Consider the following 16,456-nt stretch of genomic DNA (forward strand, 5'->3'; position numbering starts at 1 on the left):
GTTCAAGGTGGGAAGACGGCTGAGTCAGACGGCGTACGGCGTACTGTAATTACCAGATGACGTCGCCGGAAAAAGGCCTGAGGCAGGAAAGCAAACAGGGCAAACAGGCTGGAAGGAGTGAGAGTTCCAGTACTTTCTAGATGGAGAAAGGTTCAGGTAAGACACACGCACCTTCCCTCTCTCGCTCTCTCTTCCATTCCTTCCTTCGTCCATCCCTCTCGCTATCCTTCCATACAGCTTTCCCTCCACCATCTCGCTTTCTCCTCTCACATCTTCACGCCCCTTTCTCGCTCCCACTTCTCATCCTTCTTCCTCTCTTCTCACAATGCCTGAAGTTCCTAAGCTCCACCCTGAAGGTATGTTACCTTTACCTTCCCCGCTTCGCTGCTACCCACGTCTTCCCAACCCACATGCAATTCCTCCATTGCACCCTGTCTCTCCATCAGGGGAGATCGCCATCCTAGCCTCCATCTTCCAGTCGATGCATGAGTCTCTGGGCTAATTCGCCCTCTCTAGTCACATGGGCCCAGCGCTCTTCCTCCACAGATGCGGAGCGCAACTACCTCTACGTGAACATTAAGGCCCCCGATGTTCCCAAGTCCGAGGCTACATTGAACATCACGCCGACCACCGTCTCCTTCTCCGGACCTTCTAAGAAGGGCGTACAATATGACGTCTCGCTGGAGCTGTACGCCGAGATCGACCCTGAGAACTCCAAGGTGAACCACAGCGACCGTGAGGTCGAGCTGGTCCTGCGGAAGAAGGAGCTCAAGGAAGAATACTGGCCCCGCCTGCTGAAGACGACCCAGAAGATCCACTTCCTGAAGACCGATTTTGACAAGGTAAGTCCCCCCGACGAAGTCCATTCGGACTGCACTGACGGATAGATTCCAGTGGGTCGATGAGGATGAGCAGGATGAGGCTGGTGACGATGACTACGCAAACAACTTTGGAGATTTCGGAGGTCTTGGTGGTGACCAGGGTGGCCTTGGAAACATTGACTTCTCCAAGTTGGGAGCTGGCCTGGAGGGTATGGGTGGCATGCCTAACGTGGATGCTGCTGGTGCTGCCGGCGAGGAGGTATGTTGATCGACCCTGTCCCACACGACGAACGTCTACTGACGATGTTATAGGAGGAGATGCCCGAGCTGGAAGAGGCCGACGACAAGGCCGACGACAAAGCCGAGGAATCGGCCAAGTCTAAGATCCAGGAGGTCTCTTAAACGTGACCGGTTGTATTGTTTCACTTGGTGATGATCAGCGAAAACCCAAAACAGTGTGAATGAAAAACGTTACGAGATGAATACTGCCGTATCCCTACCTGCTCTTGTTGTATTGGGGTTGCAAATTGGCCTGGTGTCTCTTGGTTCTCAGATGCTAGAAGTCGGCAGTTCATATCATGTACTGAGACGATGCGATGACATAAGTTGGTAATGAAGGGATCGTATTGGAGTAAGGAAGAAGAAGACTGATTGCAGGATACTTGTAGTTATCTTGTAGTTATCCATGTCTCTCGTCCATGGTTTACTAAGGTACGGCCGCTGTTGGTGCGGCGGCGCAGATTATTGGCGGGAGACGAAAAACGAGAAGAGATTGGTTGACGGTGCCGCCACTCACAAATTGTGGAGGATTCCGTCGACTTGCCCTTACATCCTACCACCACCACCACTACCACTCCCACTCCCTCTGCACCACCTCACCACTATCGTTGGTCTCTATCTCGCTTCTCAAGTGATCGGAGATCGTTGGTGTTCTGGTTGTCTGTTCTGGACAGCGGCTAGGCCCCCCCCTCCGCCTCTCCTCGGACGAGTTTTCCCACGTCCCCTCTTTTCAGTCTGATCGACTGTGGGCGGACTATCTCTCCGTTTCCCTGCCAGATTGGCCCTCGCCTATTCCATTCGTTCATTTTTATATACATACTAGAATCTCGTTGAAGACGAGTCACCGCCATCATGCCTCCCAAGAAGCAGGAACAGCCTAAGAAGAAGAAGGCCACTGTCGAGGACAAGGTTTGTAACGATCGCGTGCCTGATCCGAAACAGAGAGATGGCTAACTTGCCTTGCTCATGTCAGACCTTTGGAATGAAAAACGTATGTACCCGATGTCGTCTACCGCCCCAAACTACAATATCCTCCGTCTTCTAACCCGGTATTCTTTTCACCTCTGTAGAAAAAAGGTTCTTCGGCCAAGAAACAAATCGCCCAATTACAAGCGCAAGCAAAATCCAGCAAGACCCCCGACCAAAAACGGAAAGAAGCCGAGAAGGCCCAGCGTGAAAAGGAGAAGAAGGCCGCTGAGGACGCGAAGCGCGAGGCCGCCGAGCTGTTCAAGCCTGTTCAGACCCAGAAGGTGCCTTTCGGTGTCGACCCCAAGACCGTCCTTTGTGTGTTCTTCAAGCAGGGCAACTGTGAGAAGGGGCGGAAGTGCAAGTTCAGCCACGACCTCAACATCGACCGCAAGGCCGCCAAGAAGGATCTGTACACCGATTCGCGCGATGCCAAGGCTGAAGAGGAGGAGGCCCGCAAGAAGGATACCATGGACGATTGGGATGAGGAGAAGCTGCGCAAGGTCGTTCTGAGCAAGCACGGCAACCCGCGGACCACCACCGACAAAGTCTGCAAATTCTTCATCGAGGCCGTCGAGAACCAGAAGTACGGCTGGTTCTGGGTGTGTCCCAACGGGGGTGATAAGTGCATGTACAAGCACAGCTTGCCACCTGGGTATGTTAACGTGGACTTTATAGTATCTGAATCTCACCGCTGACTCCCTCCTTACAGGTTCGTTCTGAAGACCAAGGAACAGAGAGCCGCCGAAAAGGCCATGATGGATAAATCTCCACTGAATACCCTCACGCTGGAGGACTGGCTCGAGAGCGAGCGACACAAGCTGACCGGTGAGCTGACACCTGTCACGCCGGAAACCTTCGCGACGTGGAAGAAGGGCCGGATGGACAAGAAGGCTGCCGAAGAACAGGCTCGCAAGGCCAAGGAAGCCACCGGACGTACGCTGTTCGAGAGCGGCAACTGGCGGGCGGATGATGAAAGCAGCGACGAGGAAGACGACGACGACGCCTGGAACCTGGAAGCCCTCCGCAAGGAGACGGAGAGAATCCGCGACCAGAAGGAAGAAGAACGGCTGGCGCGGATCGCCGGATTGCCCGTGCCGGCGTCTAACGATGCAACCGTTGCACAGGAGGGCCAGGGCTGATACCTGTGTACAATCCCCCAAGAGTTTGATACATCTTGGGTTAAGGTTGCGGTCCTCCCAGACTGGAATCAGGGAACCAGGCCATTGTCCGGGCTCGTGGTAGCTGGTCATGTCGTTGGATGATCGATACACCGCTGCTTCTTTGGTTTTGTTGACCCCTCTACCAAGTGATCACTCTGTATCAGTCTCCGCGGCACAGGACTCTGGTGGTCTCCGTGGACGGTTTGTCCTCCTACATCTGTGTTCTTCGTGCAATACGTTGGTGCCCGGAATCGAGTTCCGGCGAAGCCATGGATGAGGACGATTCGGGAATGGGAGAACACGAGACTGAGATAGATCGAGTGTCTGTCTGACCGTGGCGTGAAAAAAACTGACAGCTAGATTTGTCTATGCCAGATTTGTACGTAGACCGTTCGTTTATGTTCATGAACCCAGCGTTGTTTTGGACCGATGTTTGTCTGTCTAGAATGCATGAGTAGACTCGTTGCATAGGGTTCTGCCCCTCAATTCCCAAGAGTTACACGCCTTAGGTGTACAAGCGAGTAAAAGCGTGCTATATACATAGAACAGACTGATGGATATACAGACCAAAAGAGGGGCAAACGACTTCACAGAGAAGCGCATTCTTTGACCAAACCTTTTTCGCGCATCAAGGACAAGATGTCTTCGGCGACACCCCAGGATAGTTCGTAGCCACGCCCTCCTGCACCATAGGCGTGAACGACGACCCGATCTCCGGTGATGGCTTCTGTCTCGATGCGCATCCCACCCTCTCTGGCCGGACGGCGACCGACGATATCACGGATGACATCGAACTTGCCGCCGCTCTCGGCTGTAAATGGGAACCATTTGGCAGCATCGGCGAGCAGCTTCTTGCGGGTCTCGGGCGATGGCACCGGGTCCCAGTCGCGCACCTGCTTCGTGCCGCCGATTATGGTGCCTCCGGCCTGCGGGCGCGGGATGCAGAAGGACCACGAACCGTCGGAGTTCTGGCGGGTGATGGTTTCGGCACACGGGTTGCGCACGAGACAGGTTTGGCCGCGGATGATGAAGGATTTCGGGTCGCCGAAGCCCATCCCGGAGCAGTTGACCACGGTGCGGACGTTCTCGGCGAGATGGAAGGCCTCCTCCGGGTCTCCGAGGGTGTACTCCTTCGTGCGGCCCCCATGCAGGACGAACTTACGCAGCAGATAGGCGCAGTAGACGGGCGAGTTGATGGCGAAGGAGCGATAGCGCACGCCCCATTTCACGCCCTGCGGCAGCTCATCGGCGGAGAGCTGGCGGAAGCCATCCAGATGGGCGTAGAAGTCTGGGATTGCGCGAGGATCGAGGTACTCGGGCAAGGGTGATTCGAGGTGCTCCACGCCGTCGAGCGATTCCACCGCGGCAGCGGGCTCTGTCGCGGCGAGGGACTTGAAGTGCTGGTAGGTGCGTCGGGCCTGTCGTTCCTCCCGTGCGGCCTGGGGCGTGAAGGCTGGGACGGGACGATAGTGCGCACCAGCCCAGGGCGAGGCATAGTTCAGCGCCGTGGAGTTGGGGAAATCCCGGGCCACGATCAGGACTGATTGAGAGCGAGGCAGTTGCCGTTGGATGCATAGAGCGGTAGATAGGCCAATGACGCCGGCACTGCATGATGCATTAGCCTTTAATCAGTCTTGCCATTGTAATGAGGCCTACCCGATGACTACGATGGTCTCTTTGTTCGTCATCCTGCGGAGTCTATTTTGTCTGCTGAGGGTTGAGAAAGAGGATGGAGGCGCGTCGTATCAACCACGGCTTATCTCGGCCCGTCTGACTCAATTGTTTCCCCGCAGGCCATCCGGGGTCATTCGATAGTCCGGCAGGCATCGGAGCTCCACGTCTCCAAATACGATTGCCATGATAGAGAGGGCGGGAGAGGTATTCTCGACGGCCTGATAAAGAATAAGGAGTCCGGATGTGTCTGATATCATGATGTATAAGGAAGGGACAGCGCTAGTCCCAAACCGACAGTCATGCCTGAGGCACCACAACACCTCCGAAACACCAACCAGGAACAGCCATCACCAGAGCTTCAAGGTTGCTAGTAACATCAACTCCGTCCTCCATAATGGCACTGACCAAGTCCTTCCCACGGACACCACCAGGTGTGATTGGCACTCATCCCGGCAAGGATTGCCATCCCACAGCCCAATGAGAAGCCCAAGATGCATCTTCCATCACATCTGTACGCGCCGAGGAGGGGACGCCCGACCCGATGATTGGCGGAGGGGGAAAGTGATGAAGGCTGCAGCGTGAAGAACGTCTCGTCCCATCTATCAGACCTCCCCCAGTCCTGCATCTCCTCTCCACTCGTTGCACTTACTGTGCCCGTGCTAACAGATCTGGCTCTTACCCTGGTCATCTGCAAAGTAAGCGCCGGTCGAATGATTTCCCCCTTGGCGTGATGGGTTCTCCTATTGCTGGATGGCTGGAGATTTCGATCGTCTACCCTCGTCGCCTCAACAGACCTTTCCCGTCTTCAAGGTCGCAGGATCCAATGGTCGTGCCGGAGGGGCTGGTTAAGACACCTCCAACTCGCTCGTTATTCGTGATGAAACCGAGAGGCTTGTCGCTGGCTCCCCACTTCCGCCCCCTCCTCCGTATCTGATATTCCCTTCTCTGCTGAGAAAAGGGTGACCTTTTTCCTCTTCTCATACTGTCTGTTTTCTCTCCGGTTCATCGGATACCTCGCTTCCTATCCCCCGGGCCGGATTGAGAGTGTCTCGCTTGTTGTCGTACTTCTGCTGTTGTTGCAACCTCCAAACCCCATATGCCTCGAGTTGGCCGTCTTCCCGAACTCTGATGATCGTGCCACGAAGTTCTGACCGTACCCGACTTCTACCGGTACGGGCTACATAGTGTCAATCGACGTCAGAATACATCCTCAGAAAATAATGGTAGATCTATCATGGAACGTCAATCCCACCGGTGAACCTCGACCAACAAAAACCAAGTCCATACCACCCTCAATGACCTCACAGCCTCAGGTTTCGGCCTCCAGTTTTGTCCCCTGTGCGTCGACGGCTTCACTGTTTCTCTACGCGCAGGGTTCGGTCATTTTATGTCTTCACCATGACACCTTGGCTTTGGAGCGTCGGTTCGAAAACCACCACGAGAATATCTCCTTTATATCGGTGGACAATGTCAGCGAACGAGGCGCAGGCCGTCTCGTCGTCAGCTACGATGTAGGGAAAACAGCAATTGTCTGGGATCTATTCACTGGATCCGTCATAGCGAGATTCGCATCATTTGAACAACTTCGGGTGGCCGCCTGGATGCGAGACGGAAATGTGGCATTCGGTATGATTCACCGCTCCCAAATTCACAGAACAGCTCTCATCCATCTTTAGGAAATGAGAAAGGTGATGTGATTTTATTTGAGCCCTCCACATCCGAAGATCTCTCCCGTCGCACTATTTTCGACCCAATCACGGCTCTAGCCCCAGGCGCGGATTGTCGAACCTATGCCATTGGGTATGCTCTACGGGTGAGGGATATAACAGTACGGGTAACTAATTCGAATCAGATATCAAAATGGATCTATCTTAATTGCCACAATACATCCCACCTTTTCGGTCTTACACACAATGACTACCTCACGGGGGCCTTCACCGATAGTTTCAATGTCATGGCATGCGTCTTCGTCGAAACAGAAATCCGACATGCTAGCGTCCCTGTCTTCAGATGGTGACTTGCGGGTCTGGAGTGTATCGAAACCCGCCGGAAAAGAAGCTCCGCGGGTCATAAGAGTCTTGAAAAGATCAGATGCATCTTCATCATCCGAACCTAAATGGATGGCCTGGTCAAAGAATGGAAGGATTATCCAATACTTAGATGGGTATGAATATTTCAATTGTTTATATTTTGTCAAGCTAACCTTGAATCTTCTAGAGAGACATGGGCCTGGGATGTGAGAACGAAACATGTGACCTCCGAGCCCGTTCCTACAATTGAAAACCTCCGCGGCATCGCAAACTATGGCCCTACTGCTACCTTGTTCACCCTCGGCCCTAACTACACAATCCAGCAGTACGACTTGGAAAACCCAACAATGGTGGCTAACGTGCAGCATCTCCCTGTCGGCATGTTGTCGAACCCGTCGGAGGAGGCGAGACTCAGAGCTACGTCTTCCCGAACTTTACAAGAACCTCCGGAGATCCGGGAATCTGGAAATGCATTTGGAAGCCGACGAACACCTTTTGAGCCGCAGCGTGCAGAAACAAGCAGTTCCCTGTCCTCCCGCAGTCATGCAAAATCCGTGAGTTCTACTGCCTCTTCCGGGAAATATAGACCGGGCCCCTTCTCCCCACCGAGCCGGTCAGCTCACACGGGGACTTCTTTTTCGCTGGCTTCTGCCAGTGAGAGAGACACGCCACAGCCTTCTGCCGGCTCGTATGCTTATGCTCCTTCGGTATCATCGTCGTCTGTCAAGAGCTCCCGTGGCGGGTCACGATTGAGAAATGAAGTACAATTTAGCCCTGCCGACAAGCCGGTTGATTTGTTTCCCTTGACCCGAGCTCGTCTGAACGACGTTCCCTTTCGGAATCATCCACCCCTCGACGAATCGCGTCTTACACCGGATGATTTACGTCGGCAGATGCTTAGCGTGGTATTTGGCTGGGAGGGTGACATTGATGGCCTCCTTAGTGATGAACGTAGGTTTTTTTTCTTCCCTTTTTGTCACTCGGAATTGAACTCATTACTAACTCGCATTATAGTTAGCCGCCACTCCCCTGATTCCCACAGTGCTATCCTACTAGCCCAGTGGCTGGGTGAATACGATACAGACCAGATGGCATCAATGATCAGCTCTAGTACCACGTCCACTGCGGACTGGATGCTGCTTGCTTTCAGCCAGATGAGCGGAGCATCACAGGCAAACAAGGTTGGGCAAGCATTTGTGCAGAAACTATTGAAAGTTGGAGACGTACATACATCGGCTACGATTTTGCTCGCTCTGGGCGACAAGAACGATGCGATCGAGGTTTACGTTTCTCAGAATTACTACATGGAAGCCATTCTCATGACCTGTCTTGTTATGCCTAGCGACTGGCAACGTCAATCGTACTTGGTTCGACGGTGGGGAGAGCATGTTGTTTCTCACTCCCAGCAACAGCTCGCAATTAGATGCTTCATGTGTACCGGAGTTGAGCCATCGGCACCGTGGGCATCTCCATCAGCGCAGCAATCGTCCTCTTTTGCTGAAGTAATGTCTCGGAGGTCTCCATTGGCATCGCCAGAACCACCGTACATGAACCCTGCAAACTTGATGCCACCCGGATACCGCCCTCCTTCTGCGACTGGCAATAGACAATCTACCAAAGGCCCAGCTCTCAAGCTGATTACTTCTTTTGAGCAACCACCAAGTCACAAATTCCGATTCCCCGGACTGAAATCAGACGACAGAACACCGACTAACGCCCCCGGCGTCACTCCTATTGCTGAATCTGCCGTGGCTGAATCCGCATTTTCTCCCGGGGGATTTGAGTCATACCGGTTAAATAGCACGCAAGGTGTTAATAAGACAGGGAATTCCCGGACGCATACCCCTGCTTTCAATAGACGACGCCTGCCATCAATTGGTGAAACACCGGTTGATGTCCAGCCTCCCAGCTTTCCTCCCAATGGATCGGCCAGATCTGTGGATTATGGGTCTACGTCGGAGAATGAAGACCGACGAGAGCAGGGCAGCGCCTGTGAGGAAGACCAGATTGGATTACTGCCATCTGCGAGGTATGACCCGGATGAAGCATTTAAACCTAGCCCCCAAACGGCCGTCCAGGCAACATCCGACAAATTTGCCAACATAAAAGGCCTGCCTTCTCCGGCTGCTGGGGTATTCGACGCTCTCCGCGAGCAGTCAGATAGTCGAAATGGCTCCAGAGATCGAAAACCGGGAGGACTGGAGCTACACCTACACGAAGTAGTCGAAGGCGATGTGCAAGACCAATCAGATGTGACAATGGGTAGCTTTCGAAGCCCAGCGTCTACCTTAAACAGCTTCAGTACCAAAAGCCCAAGCATCAGTGGACGGAGCATCGACCAGTATATCAGCAGCCTGGATGAGGCAACCTACCACGCGAGGAAGTATCAAAACCGTCCTCATGGTCGTACTAGGCGTAATACCGACGACTCCGTTAGCCAAACTTCGGCACGCCACGATAACTCCAGGAACGTATCGCAGGAAACGCGTGGTCGGAACGAAAAGCGCTACATCCAACCAGCAAAGCGTTCGCCGTCTTCACCCGTTCCAATGTCGCCGGAAGAGATCGCCCGCTACAATAATGACGACCGTCATCGAAGGGAAAAGGAGTCATCTAAAACACGGAGTACGAGTAAAGTGCGGAAACCACGCTCTAGAAACTCGTCGGAGCGGCGCAAAAACCGATCTTCAAGTCGCAATACCACAGGTCGTGCCGGGAATATCCCTTCGAGTCGTGGCCGCAGCATCGACCGACCCGCCTCTCGGAACAGGTCACCATCCTCTCCATTGCCTATGTCGCATGCGGATGACGCTTTCAGACTGGTCTCCAGTGACCGCGAGCGACTCCGCAGCCAGCAGAGAAGCAGCAGTCGACGACGACCAGAGAAAGGCTCGACAACAAAACGGGAGCAGTCTCCTGACGCCAAACCGCCCAGGGGCCGATCCTACAGCCATGGCCAGCACGAGAGTGGCTATCAAGATTATTCCCAGCATGAAAATATAGCCAATGGAAATGTCTGCTCAAATCCAGACGCACAGGTGTCCTTGAACATGTTGAGCGAGGAGTCCCGCAATCGACACTCTGCAACTGCACCCCCCGCAGGGCTGTCAGAACAGAAGAAGAAAGAACTTGCTGCGGCTGAATTAGAAGCTCGACGTCTATCGCTTGCTCGTAACCCATCGGCCCCAAACATACCTTTCCCAGGGGAGTTGCAACATTTCCGGACTGGGCTGGAAAGTCCTCCCTTTTCCGCTCACTCTTTTGGTTCACGGACTCCTGGGAGACGTAGGACATCAGCAAGCAAAGCATCGCCAGAATATCCAAGCAGCTCTGACTCAAACTCATCACGGTCTGGTGGTCCGATAGGCCTGCCTGCTACCCCGAAGGCAATGAAACACCCGAAGTATAATGGATACGAGGAAACTACGCCTGCTGTTCCAAGCGTGCCTGATAATACAATTCTCCTCAGTGATGCGAGATATCAGGGGGATGGTGACCGGCTGGGGCGTTCAATGTCCGTTCCTGTGCCCGAGAATCAACACCCGGGGCCAATACCTATGGACCTTCCAATGCATCCAAGATTTAACCCCCAGCTCCCGCGGAGCCGATCGACCAGCCGGAACCGAAATATGAGCCACCGGCGGGGAAGTTCCCGCGACTTGGGATCGAGTTTTGGCGGCTCCCCAGTATCCATTAGTATTGAGGAGACAATCGAGAATGCCATGCAAAGAAAGCCGGTTGAGAACCCTCCCATCCTGCCCGAACTACAGCATCTGAATACACCGCCACCTCCTCCTCCACCATTGGGCCTCTCTGGCACTACCTCCCCCCGGGAGTCGTCAGGAACTATCGACATTGCGATTGATAATGAGGATATGGGACGATTGCTTCCTCGCGCGATGACAGCTGCTCCGGCACTCAGTATGGAGACGCGTCCAACCCTAGACCGGCGTCGGATGTCATTCGACCATCGACAAGGAAAGAGCGCCAACGAGAGCTTCTCGAGTAAGATTCGCAACCTGGCTCGGATGGGGTCAAATGGTCGGGGCTCTGAGGCGTGGGCCCATCCTGACGAGGCTCAGATCGCATATGAGACAGTGGCCGCCACTGACGGGCGCATATAGTTATTTGAAATTTCCCTCGCGTTGCTTTTTTCTTTTGCCTAATTTTGGCTATCGCATTTATTTGACCTACGAATAACGATGTTTTCTTTCTATCCCCTTGTTTTGATCTCATCCCCTGACTGATTCTGAGCGTGTCAACCAGAAATGTTGGTAAATTTATATACCCTTTTCTTGAACTACAGTGACTGCTTTTCTACACATACCATTCGCGTGCGTATCTAAATTGGGCCCGCAAGGGCAAAAAGTGTTTCAAAAATTAGTCCACATCTAGGAGTAACTCGCCTACATAATGTTTAGTCTTTGACACCTTTAATATGACTTATGTTTAAAGACTGCATTTAGCACAGTATGTACTAAGTTAACATACAATAGAGGCAACGATTCCATAACTCCAGGCGCAATGCATCCTTCCTATAATACAGATCAAGCACCATTACCACTTGCCCCATCTGCGATCTGAACTCCCTGAAGATTCATTGCCCAGGTTCCGCTCGGCCTCAATCAACCGATCGAATTCTGCCTGCGCTTGCTCCCGTCTTTTGGCCGAGTCAGCATTCGAGTAATCCGAAGAATTCCAAACATCCTTAGGCGGCTGCCCTATGTTCTCCCTGGTCTTTTGTGTGGGCCCGGAAATCGATTGCTGTCTGATCCGCTCCCACGAATTGCCATGCAGAGCAGCAGCTTCCGACAAGCCGGTGTTCCTATGTTCTGGTGCAACGGGACTGGCATCGTCATCGAAGAAATCCATTCCCTGGGACTGACTTTCTGAGCTGTCAATTGCCGGCTTGCGATCCTGCACTGACGTCACAGGCTGATACGCCCTACCCGGCGAGTCGGGATCGCGCGGTTCCTGACCACTCTGCCCATCGCCGACGACGGCCGGAATCTCCTCTAGGCGGCGTTGGTGCATCTGCCGCCGCCTGCTCTCGAGAGCCGCCACCTTCCGCTTCTGTACCTCCTCCGGGTTCTGATTCCTCAGATCAGCCATGAATTGGGCGAGGCGCGGGTCCGAAATCGTATTCTTCGTCTCAGTATACACTCCGGCGACACCAGATGCCGACGCACCGGCGATCATCGAGAACATCAACTTAAACACGGCCAGCATGGTCTTCTGACGCGCGACCAACGGTTCGGCTTTGTTAAATGCCTTGAACCCCGCCAGCAGCCGCTGCACAATCGACCCGGAAGACGGTACATACGTGCGCCACCGCTCCGTCCCAGCCCACCGGGGTAGCGCAATCCCAGTGTAGATGATCGCACCGATCCAGATGCCCTTGCGCTCGTAGGCCACACTGCGCGAGCAATGCGTTACCATGGCGTCGAGCTCATCCTGTGTCGGAAGGCGCTGGATTAGCACGCGGGCATTCTCAATGCGCCGGGCCACTGTTTCCTCGACCTTTTGGTGGAAGCGTTGGTGCCCGAAAAAGCAGAATGTTCGCGTGATGGGGTCGACCTGGAAGATGTTTTCGGGATTGATGCGTAAAGGGTAGTATTTTGCGAACGGGGAGCTGGGGGAAGGTCGGGGGAGGTCGCTTTGGGAAGCGGACGAGGGGCCGTCGTCAAGAGGCATGGTGGGAGGATACGGCGGGAGAGTGTTGGGATCGGTGGATTGGAGAAAACTGTTGTTGCTGGTGGTTGAAGTCGGAGATGCGGAGAGCGGGAGATATGTGCATAAATGACGTAGGTGATGAGTCATTATATTTCGTTATGTCAGGATAATTTTATACACTACAAACTATATCTTCTTGTTCTTGCTCCACAATGCATTGGGCCTATATACATAAATGTTGATGCTTTAGATCTGTTCAAAAGAGAGATTGCGCACTCTGTAATACGTGTCTAGGCACTCTGTTAGCAGGTTGCATATCCGATGTTATAGTACTAACCTGTGGTCGGTCCAGGAGAGCCAGAGGATCCCTCCATTTGGAGATTGATTATCCTGTGTGATCGATCAATATTCTAAAAAATATCTGTAAAGAGCGGTTTGGGGAAAACTCACAGATTCAATGGCTTTCCTACGTACTCAGCCCCATACTGAGTGGTGACCTCAGTTCCATCCAGGTAGAATTTGACGGAAATATTGGACCCATCCTCATCGCGGATCTCAGCTTTCACAGTATGAAAGTAATCCGGCGAGGGGTATTCGATATCAAGTGCTTGAACCTCCGAAGAAGACTGTTCCATTAGACTTTCTCTCCACTGTATCGATCTAATACGAGACTTACGTTGAACGTGTTGAAACTTATATCGCCGGTTCCTATAGTCATGAGCCACCACCAAGACATTAGATTGCCGTGATAACATACCTTTCCATTCGGCCAAATCAATCTCTGGTGGCCAGGTGTCTGCCCCATTCAACCAAAATGCCGGCCACGTACCCGTTGTCGTTGGCGCCTGGAATTCGGCCTGAATGTCGAACCCCGATCCGGCTTCAACAGTGAAGCTGGTGGCCGAGTGTATAGCACCAGAGAGGTAATTGATCTCTTGACCTCCACTGGTTGGGGACTGACTACTGACGGGTTTTGCGGCAAGGGTGAGTGTCCCTGAATCAATCGAAATGTATTCATGGTCGGACGAATTGCCTACCATCCGGGCCGAGCCGTTGTGGTCGGAGCCCCATGGGTACAGGTAGGCAAAGTATTCTTCGAGTGAAGAGTATGAGTCAAAGCAGGTAGTGGGAATAAGAGTTGTAGCCCCGTAGGTTAATTGAGAGACAGAGAGAAGAATAAAGGAGCGCATTATGGGCTCTGCTAGTTGTTCTAATAGAATTGCTCTGCGGCCGTGTAGAAGAAAGCTCGTAGGGGTGGGAATTGAACGAGGGTTGAATATTGGCTTTTTAAATAGCTTCAGACTTATGAAGCTGACTTGACCTGAATGTGACTACGCTAGTTTGTTTTGCGCTGAAACAAGACGTTGCAATGCTACTTACCATGATGCAGCTGGACTAACTTAACTAGGCCTACAGTCCGTCGGACCGCTCTCCAAACTGCATGATCAGCATTTGCGGAGTTCCCCTTATATTACGGATTCCACCACGCTAGCATCTAAAGGATGAATTGGCATAGCAGGACGATATCATTCATTTAACAAGCTTAGCTAGCTAGTCTACCACTTTTCCACATAGGGCCGCAAATCCAGTTCGAACCCAAAGGTTGTGCGTGGTTGCGTATGCAAATGCCAGTATGATTCCGCAATCTGACAGTGATAAAATTAATTTCTGATCATACCTACGAGACATAGGACATGTACTTACAGCCTGTGGATCAAGTTTGGCATCCTCATGCTCAAACTTCCAAGCCTTCGTCCGAGGAATATCGATAACCCCGTCGATAATAACATGCGAGACGTGCACCCCCTTAGGTCCAAATTCGCGAGCGAGAGACTGTGCTAGTGCCCGTAGAGCGAACTTGCCAGTTGCAAAGGCCGAGAAATTCGCCGACCCTTTCAGACTGGCCGTGGCCCCAGTGAATATCAGAGTCGGCGGATGTGGTAGCCCTTTCGCCTCGAGAAGCAAGGGGAGCGTCCCTTTGGCAAAGAGGTACCCTCCCTTCCTATAAAATGATTTGCCAGTTACTGCGACTGCTCTTCGCTATCACCACTCAGTGTGACACTTACCCTTGACTCTCGTAACCCTGGGTGAACTCTTCCTCCGTTAGCTCCAGAAATGGTTTGCGCACAAACCCGCCGCCCGGATTGAACACAGCAGCCGCGAGAGATGACCCTGCATACTGCTTTGAGATTTTGTCAAATGCGGAGCGGACACTCGTCGAGTCCGAGAGATCGGTGCTGATCCCGAGGGCTTGGCCGCCATTGGTTTTGATTTCGTTCACCACTGGCTCAAAATTGGCGGGATTGCGGGCCAGAAGGACAACCGAGTATGCCTTGGCAAACTGCCTGGCAATGGAAGCTCCCTGGTTCTATATGTCAATGGCATGTTCAAGTATGCAGGAGTCTGCGGAGGACACACGGTTCCGGGACCGACACCGGCGATGATTGCAAAAGGTTTAGTCGCCATTTTCTGAAAGATAGATAGGCTATTAGATTTAGATGGTTAGAAGACGGGAATTGGGCGATTTATCTATTCATTCCCATATTGCGAGCTTATGCAATGTCGTGCTTTGCTCGGGGCTTGTGAACGCCGTGCTTAGAAATCGGGGCGGGGCGGGCCGATGATGTCATCAAGGTGGTTCATTCGTTTGTATGCATTATTTGACTGATGCCACATACTGAAAGTAGGGAGAGGATGGCGTGATAACAGATTCTTCCTTGAAATTTATGAGCAGACCACCCATAAATGCCCGGGTTCGGTTTTATGTTTTACTCTCTTCACAAAGTGCCATTCTGACTGAAACTAGTAGAAACCATACCCGCTAAAACGTCTCATCACTGAACAAACCCAATTTCAAATTCCAAGGTATACAGGGTATTCAGAATGCATGTCCAGCAGCAGTCCACTGAGAAACCCTTCTCATAATGCATTAATCGGACTATGTGTGGCTGGCGGTGCACGAAACGGACCGCGCCTGGGGCACATAACTTGACTTGCCTGTGGACTCCTCGAATATGTGATACCCATAGTCAGCAGCGTTTGGCGGCGTGTACACTGCTCATTGTCAGAGGATGTTTCAAAGGTAAGAAAATATTCCAAGCTACATACAATGCAGAGAGACTGCTATCTGGTCACTGCTCGGATTATCAACACGATGCAGCCCGATATTATCGGCTATGTAGGTCACTTCGTTCGTATAATATTCGTTCTCAGACTTTATCCGCAAAGGACCAGGGGAATCAGATTCTGATTTCGGAGCGTGGTATACAGTTTCTCGTAGCCGTCCCGCGAGAACCTTCATAATGCAATGGGCATTCGCATGATCGTGGATTGGGGACCCTTTACCAGGGTTCCATACAAGAAGCAACTGTGCAGGTTAGTAAAAGTGACCTTTATATAATGTGGAATGTTGTGGTACGAACTGACAATGTTCGCTTTATGGTTGATGTTCTCTATCGCGTTCCGCGTATAGTTCTTGCTCTCGTCATTGTAGTAATAATGCGCCCACTCTCCAGCGTTGGCCTTGTACTTCTTGACCAGGGAGATAAGATATTCCGAGTCAACATCATCTGAAGATATCCCTCCAGAGGTCCCTAGATGAGCTTTGATGTCGTGGATAAGGTCGTTGAGGCTGTATCTCTCAGGTAGACGACGGTAGCACGGAGAGAACTTTTCGTCCACCTGGACTTGTGACGCAGACAGTACGGACATGTTGAATCTTTGGCTCAGACGTAATATGGATACTATATTCCAAACATAGATTTTCCGACATAGATAGTTTTATATTGCCTTATCGGCCTGGTGGCCTTGCCATCATTCAGTCGGCGAATGCTCGATCGGCGAACGAATC

The 16,456-nt window shown here is 52.4% G+C and overlaps 7 protein-coding genes across 7 annotated transcripts; 3 read left to right on the forward strand and 4 right to left on the reverse strand.

The window, feature by feature from the left end:
* The first annotated feature begins 170 nt into the window (after nt 1-170).
* Nucleotides 171-1,480, forward strand: wos2 (Hsp90 cochaperone SBA1). Its single transcript, XM_073689043.1, has 3 exons — nt 171-356; nt 517-842; nt 895-1,480. The coding sequence occupies exons 1-3, from the start codon at nt 326-328 to the stop codon at nt 1,087-1,089; spliced, it is 552 nt and encodes a 183-aa protein (XP_073549724.1). The 5' UTR covers nt 171-325; the 3' UTR covers nt 1,090-1,480.
* A 503-nt stretch (nt 1,481-1,983) lies between these two features.
* BDV59DRAFT_158652 (translation machinery-associated protein TMA46) lies at nt 1,984-3,568 on the forward strand. The gene is made up of 3 exons (XM_073687488.1): nt 1,984-2,091; nt 2,171-2,721; nt 2,779-3,568. Exons 1-3 carry the CDS (start codon nt 2,047-2,049, stop codon nt 3,206-3,208), a joined length of 1,026 nt encoding a protein of 341 aa, XP_073549725.1. The 5' UTR covers nt 1,984-2,046; the 3' UTR covers nt 3,209-3,568.
* Nucleotides 3,568-5,235, reverse strand: BDV59DRAFT_158657 (FAD-dependent oxidoreductase). The gene is made up of 2 exons (XM_073687489.1): nt 4,886-5,235; nt 3,568-4,834 (listed from the first exon to the last, which is right to left on the reverse strand). Exons 1-2 carry the CDS (start codon nt 4,915-4,917, stop codon nt 3,817-3,819), a joined length of 1,050 nt encoding a protein of 349 aa, XP_073549726.1. The 5' UTR covers nt 4,918-5,235; the 3' UTR covers nt 3,568-3,816.
* A 631-nt stretch (nt 5,236-5,866) lies between these two features.
* On the forward strand, nt 5,867-11,274 carry BDV59DRAFT_158667 (WD40 repeat domain-containing protein). Its single transcript, XM_073687490.1, has 6 exons — nt 5,867-6,073; nt 6,131-6,529; nt 6,580-6,703; nt 6,756-7,067; nt 7,121-7,884; nt 7,948-11,274. The coding sequence occupies exons 2-6, from the start codon at nt 6,199-6,201 to the stop codon at nt 11,055-11,057; spliced, it is 4,641 nt and encodes a 1,546-aa protein (XP_073549727.1). The 5' UTR covers nt 5,867-6,073; nt 6,131-6,198; the 3' UTR covers nt 11,058-11,274.
* A 216-nt stretch (nt 11,275-11,490) lies between these two features.
* BDV59DRAFT_191966 (uncharacterized protein) lies at nt 11,491-13,796 on the reverse strand (the record flags this gene model as incomplete). Its single annotated transcript, XM_073691978.1, has 7 exons — nt 11,491-11,593; nt 11,717-12,676; nt 12,883; nt 12,944-12,996; nt 13,081-13,232; nt 13,283-13,314; nt 13,364-13,796. 7 exons carry the CDS (start codon nt 13,794-13,796, stop codon nt 11,491-11,493), a joined length of 1,734 nt encoding a protein of 577 aa, XP_073549728.1.
* A 319-nt stretch (nt 13,797-14,115) lies between these two features.
* On the reverse strand, nt 14,116-15,265 carry BDV59DRAFT_158699 (oxidoreductase, short chain dehydrogenase/reductase family). Its single transcript, XM_073687491.1, has 4 exons — nt 15,025-15,265; nt 14,673-14,968; nt 14,311-14,608; nt 14,116-14,252 (listed from the first exon to the last, which is right to left on the reverse strand). Exons 1-4 carry the CDS (start codon nt 15,070-15,072, stop codon nt 14,163-14,165), a joined length of 732 nt encoding a protein of 243 aa, XP_073549729.1. The 5' UTR covers nt 15,073-15,265; the 3' UTR covers nt 14,116-14,162.
* On the reverse strand, nt 15,207-16,362 carry BDV59DRAFT_158701 (RmlC-like cupin domain-containing protein). The gene is made up of 3 exons (XM_073687492.1): nt 16,033-16,362; nt 15,715-15,973; nt 15,207-15,660 (listed from the first exon to the last, which is right to left on the reverse strand). The coding sequence occupies exons 1-3, from the start codon at nt 16,315-16,317 to the stop codon at nt 15,545-15,547; spliced, it is 660 nt and encodes a 219-aa protein (XP_073549730.1). The 5' UTR covers nt 16,318-16,362; the 3' UTR covers nt 15,207-15,544.
* Nucleotides 16,363-16,456: the final 94 nt, after the last annotated feature.

The sequence above is a fragment of the Aspergillus ambiguus genome (assembly GCF_047715705.1).
Source record: "Aspergillus ambiguus strain CBS 117.58 unplaced genomic scaffold BDV59scaffold_8, whole genome shotgun sequence".
Classification (NCBI taxonomy): Eukaryota; Fungi; Ascomycota; class Eurotiomycetes; order Eurotiales; family Aspergillaceae; genus Aspergillus; species Aspergillus ambiguus.

Coding starts and splice junctions, on each gene's coding strand:
- wos2 (XM_073689043.1), top strand. CDS start 326: ATGCCTGAAGTTCCTAAGCTCCACCCTGAAG. Junction 357..516: donor TCCTAAGCTCCACCCTGAAG/GTATGTTACCTT, acceptor CGCCCTCTCTAG/TCACATGGGCCCAGCGCTCT. Junction 843..894: donor TGAAGACCGATTTTGACAAG/GTAAGTCCCCCC, acceptor GATAGATTCCAG/TGGGTCGATGAGGATGAGCA.
- BDV59DRAFT_158652 (XM_073687488.1), top strand. CDS start 2,047: ATGGCTAACTTGCCTTGCTCATGTCAGACCTTTGGAATGAAAAAC. Junction 2,092..2,170: donor AGACCTTTGGAATGAAAAAC/GTATGTACCCGA, acceptor TCACCTCTGTAG/AAAAAAGGTTCTTCGGCCAA. Junction 2,722..2,778: donor AAGCACAGCTTGCCACCTGG/GTATGTTAACGT, acceptor CCCTCCTTACAG/GTTCGTTCTGAAGACCAAGG.
- BDV59DRAFT_158657 (XM_073687489.1), bottom strand. CDS start 4,917: ATGACGAACAAAGAGACCATCGTAGTCATCGG. Junction 4,835..4,885: donor GAGACCATCGTAGTCATCGG/GTAGGCCTCATT, acceptor TGCATCATGCAG/TGCCGGCGTCATTGGCCTAT.
- BDV59DRAFT_158667 (XM_073687490.1), top strand. CDS start 6,199: ATGACCTCACAGCCTCAGGTTTCGGCCTCCAGTTTTGTCCCCTGTGCG. Junction 6,704..6,755: donor TGTCGAACCTATGCCATTGG/GTATGCTCTACG, acceptor AATTCGAATCAG/ATATCAAAATGGATCTATCT. Junction 7,068..7,120: donor ATTATCCAATACTTAGATGG/GTATGAATATTT, acceptor TGAATCTTCTAG/AGAGACATGGGCCTGGGATG.
- BDV59DRAFT_158699 (XM_073687491.1), bottom strand. CDS start 15,072: ATGGCGACTAAACCTTTTGCAATCATCGCCGGTGTCGGTCCCGGAACC. Junction 14,609..14,672: donor CAGGGTTACGAGAGTCAAGG/GTAAGTGTCACA, acceptor ATCATTTTATAG/GAAGGGAGGGTACCTCTTTG. Junction 14,253..14,310: donor CCAAACTTGATCCACAGGCT/GTAAGTACATGT, acceptor TATCACTGTCAG/ATTGCGGAATCATACTGGCA.
- BDV59DRAFT_158701 (XM_073687492.1), bottom strand. CDS start 16,317: ATGTCCGTACTGTCTGCGTCACAAGTCCAGGTGGACGAAAAGTTCTCT. Junction 15,974..16,032: donor TCAACCATAAAGCGAACATT/GTCAGTTCGTAC, acceptor TAACCTGCACAG/TTGCTTCTTGTATGGAACCC. Junction 15,661..15,714: donor GATAGCAGTCTCTCTGCATT/GTATGTAGCTTG, acceptor GACAATGAGCAG/TGTACACGCCGCCAAACGCT.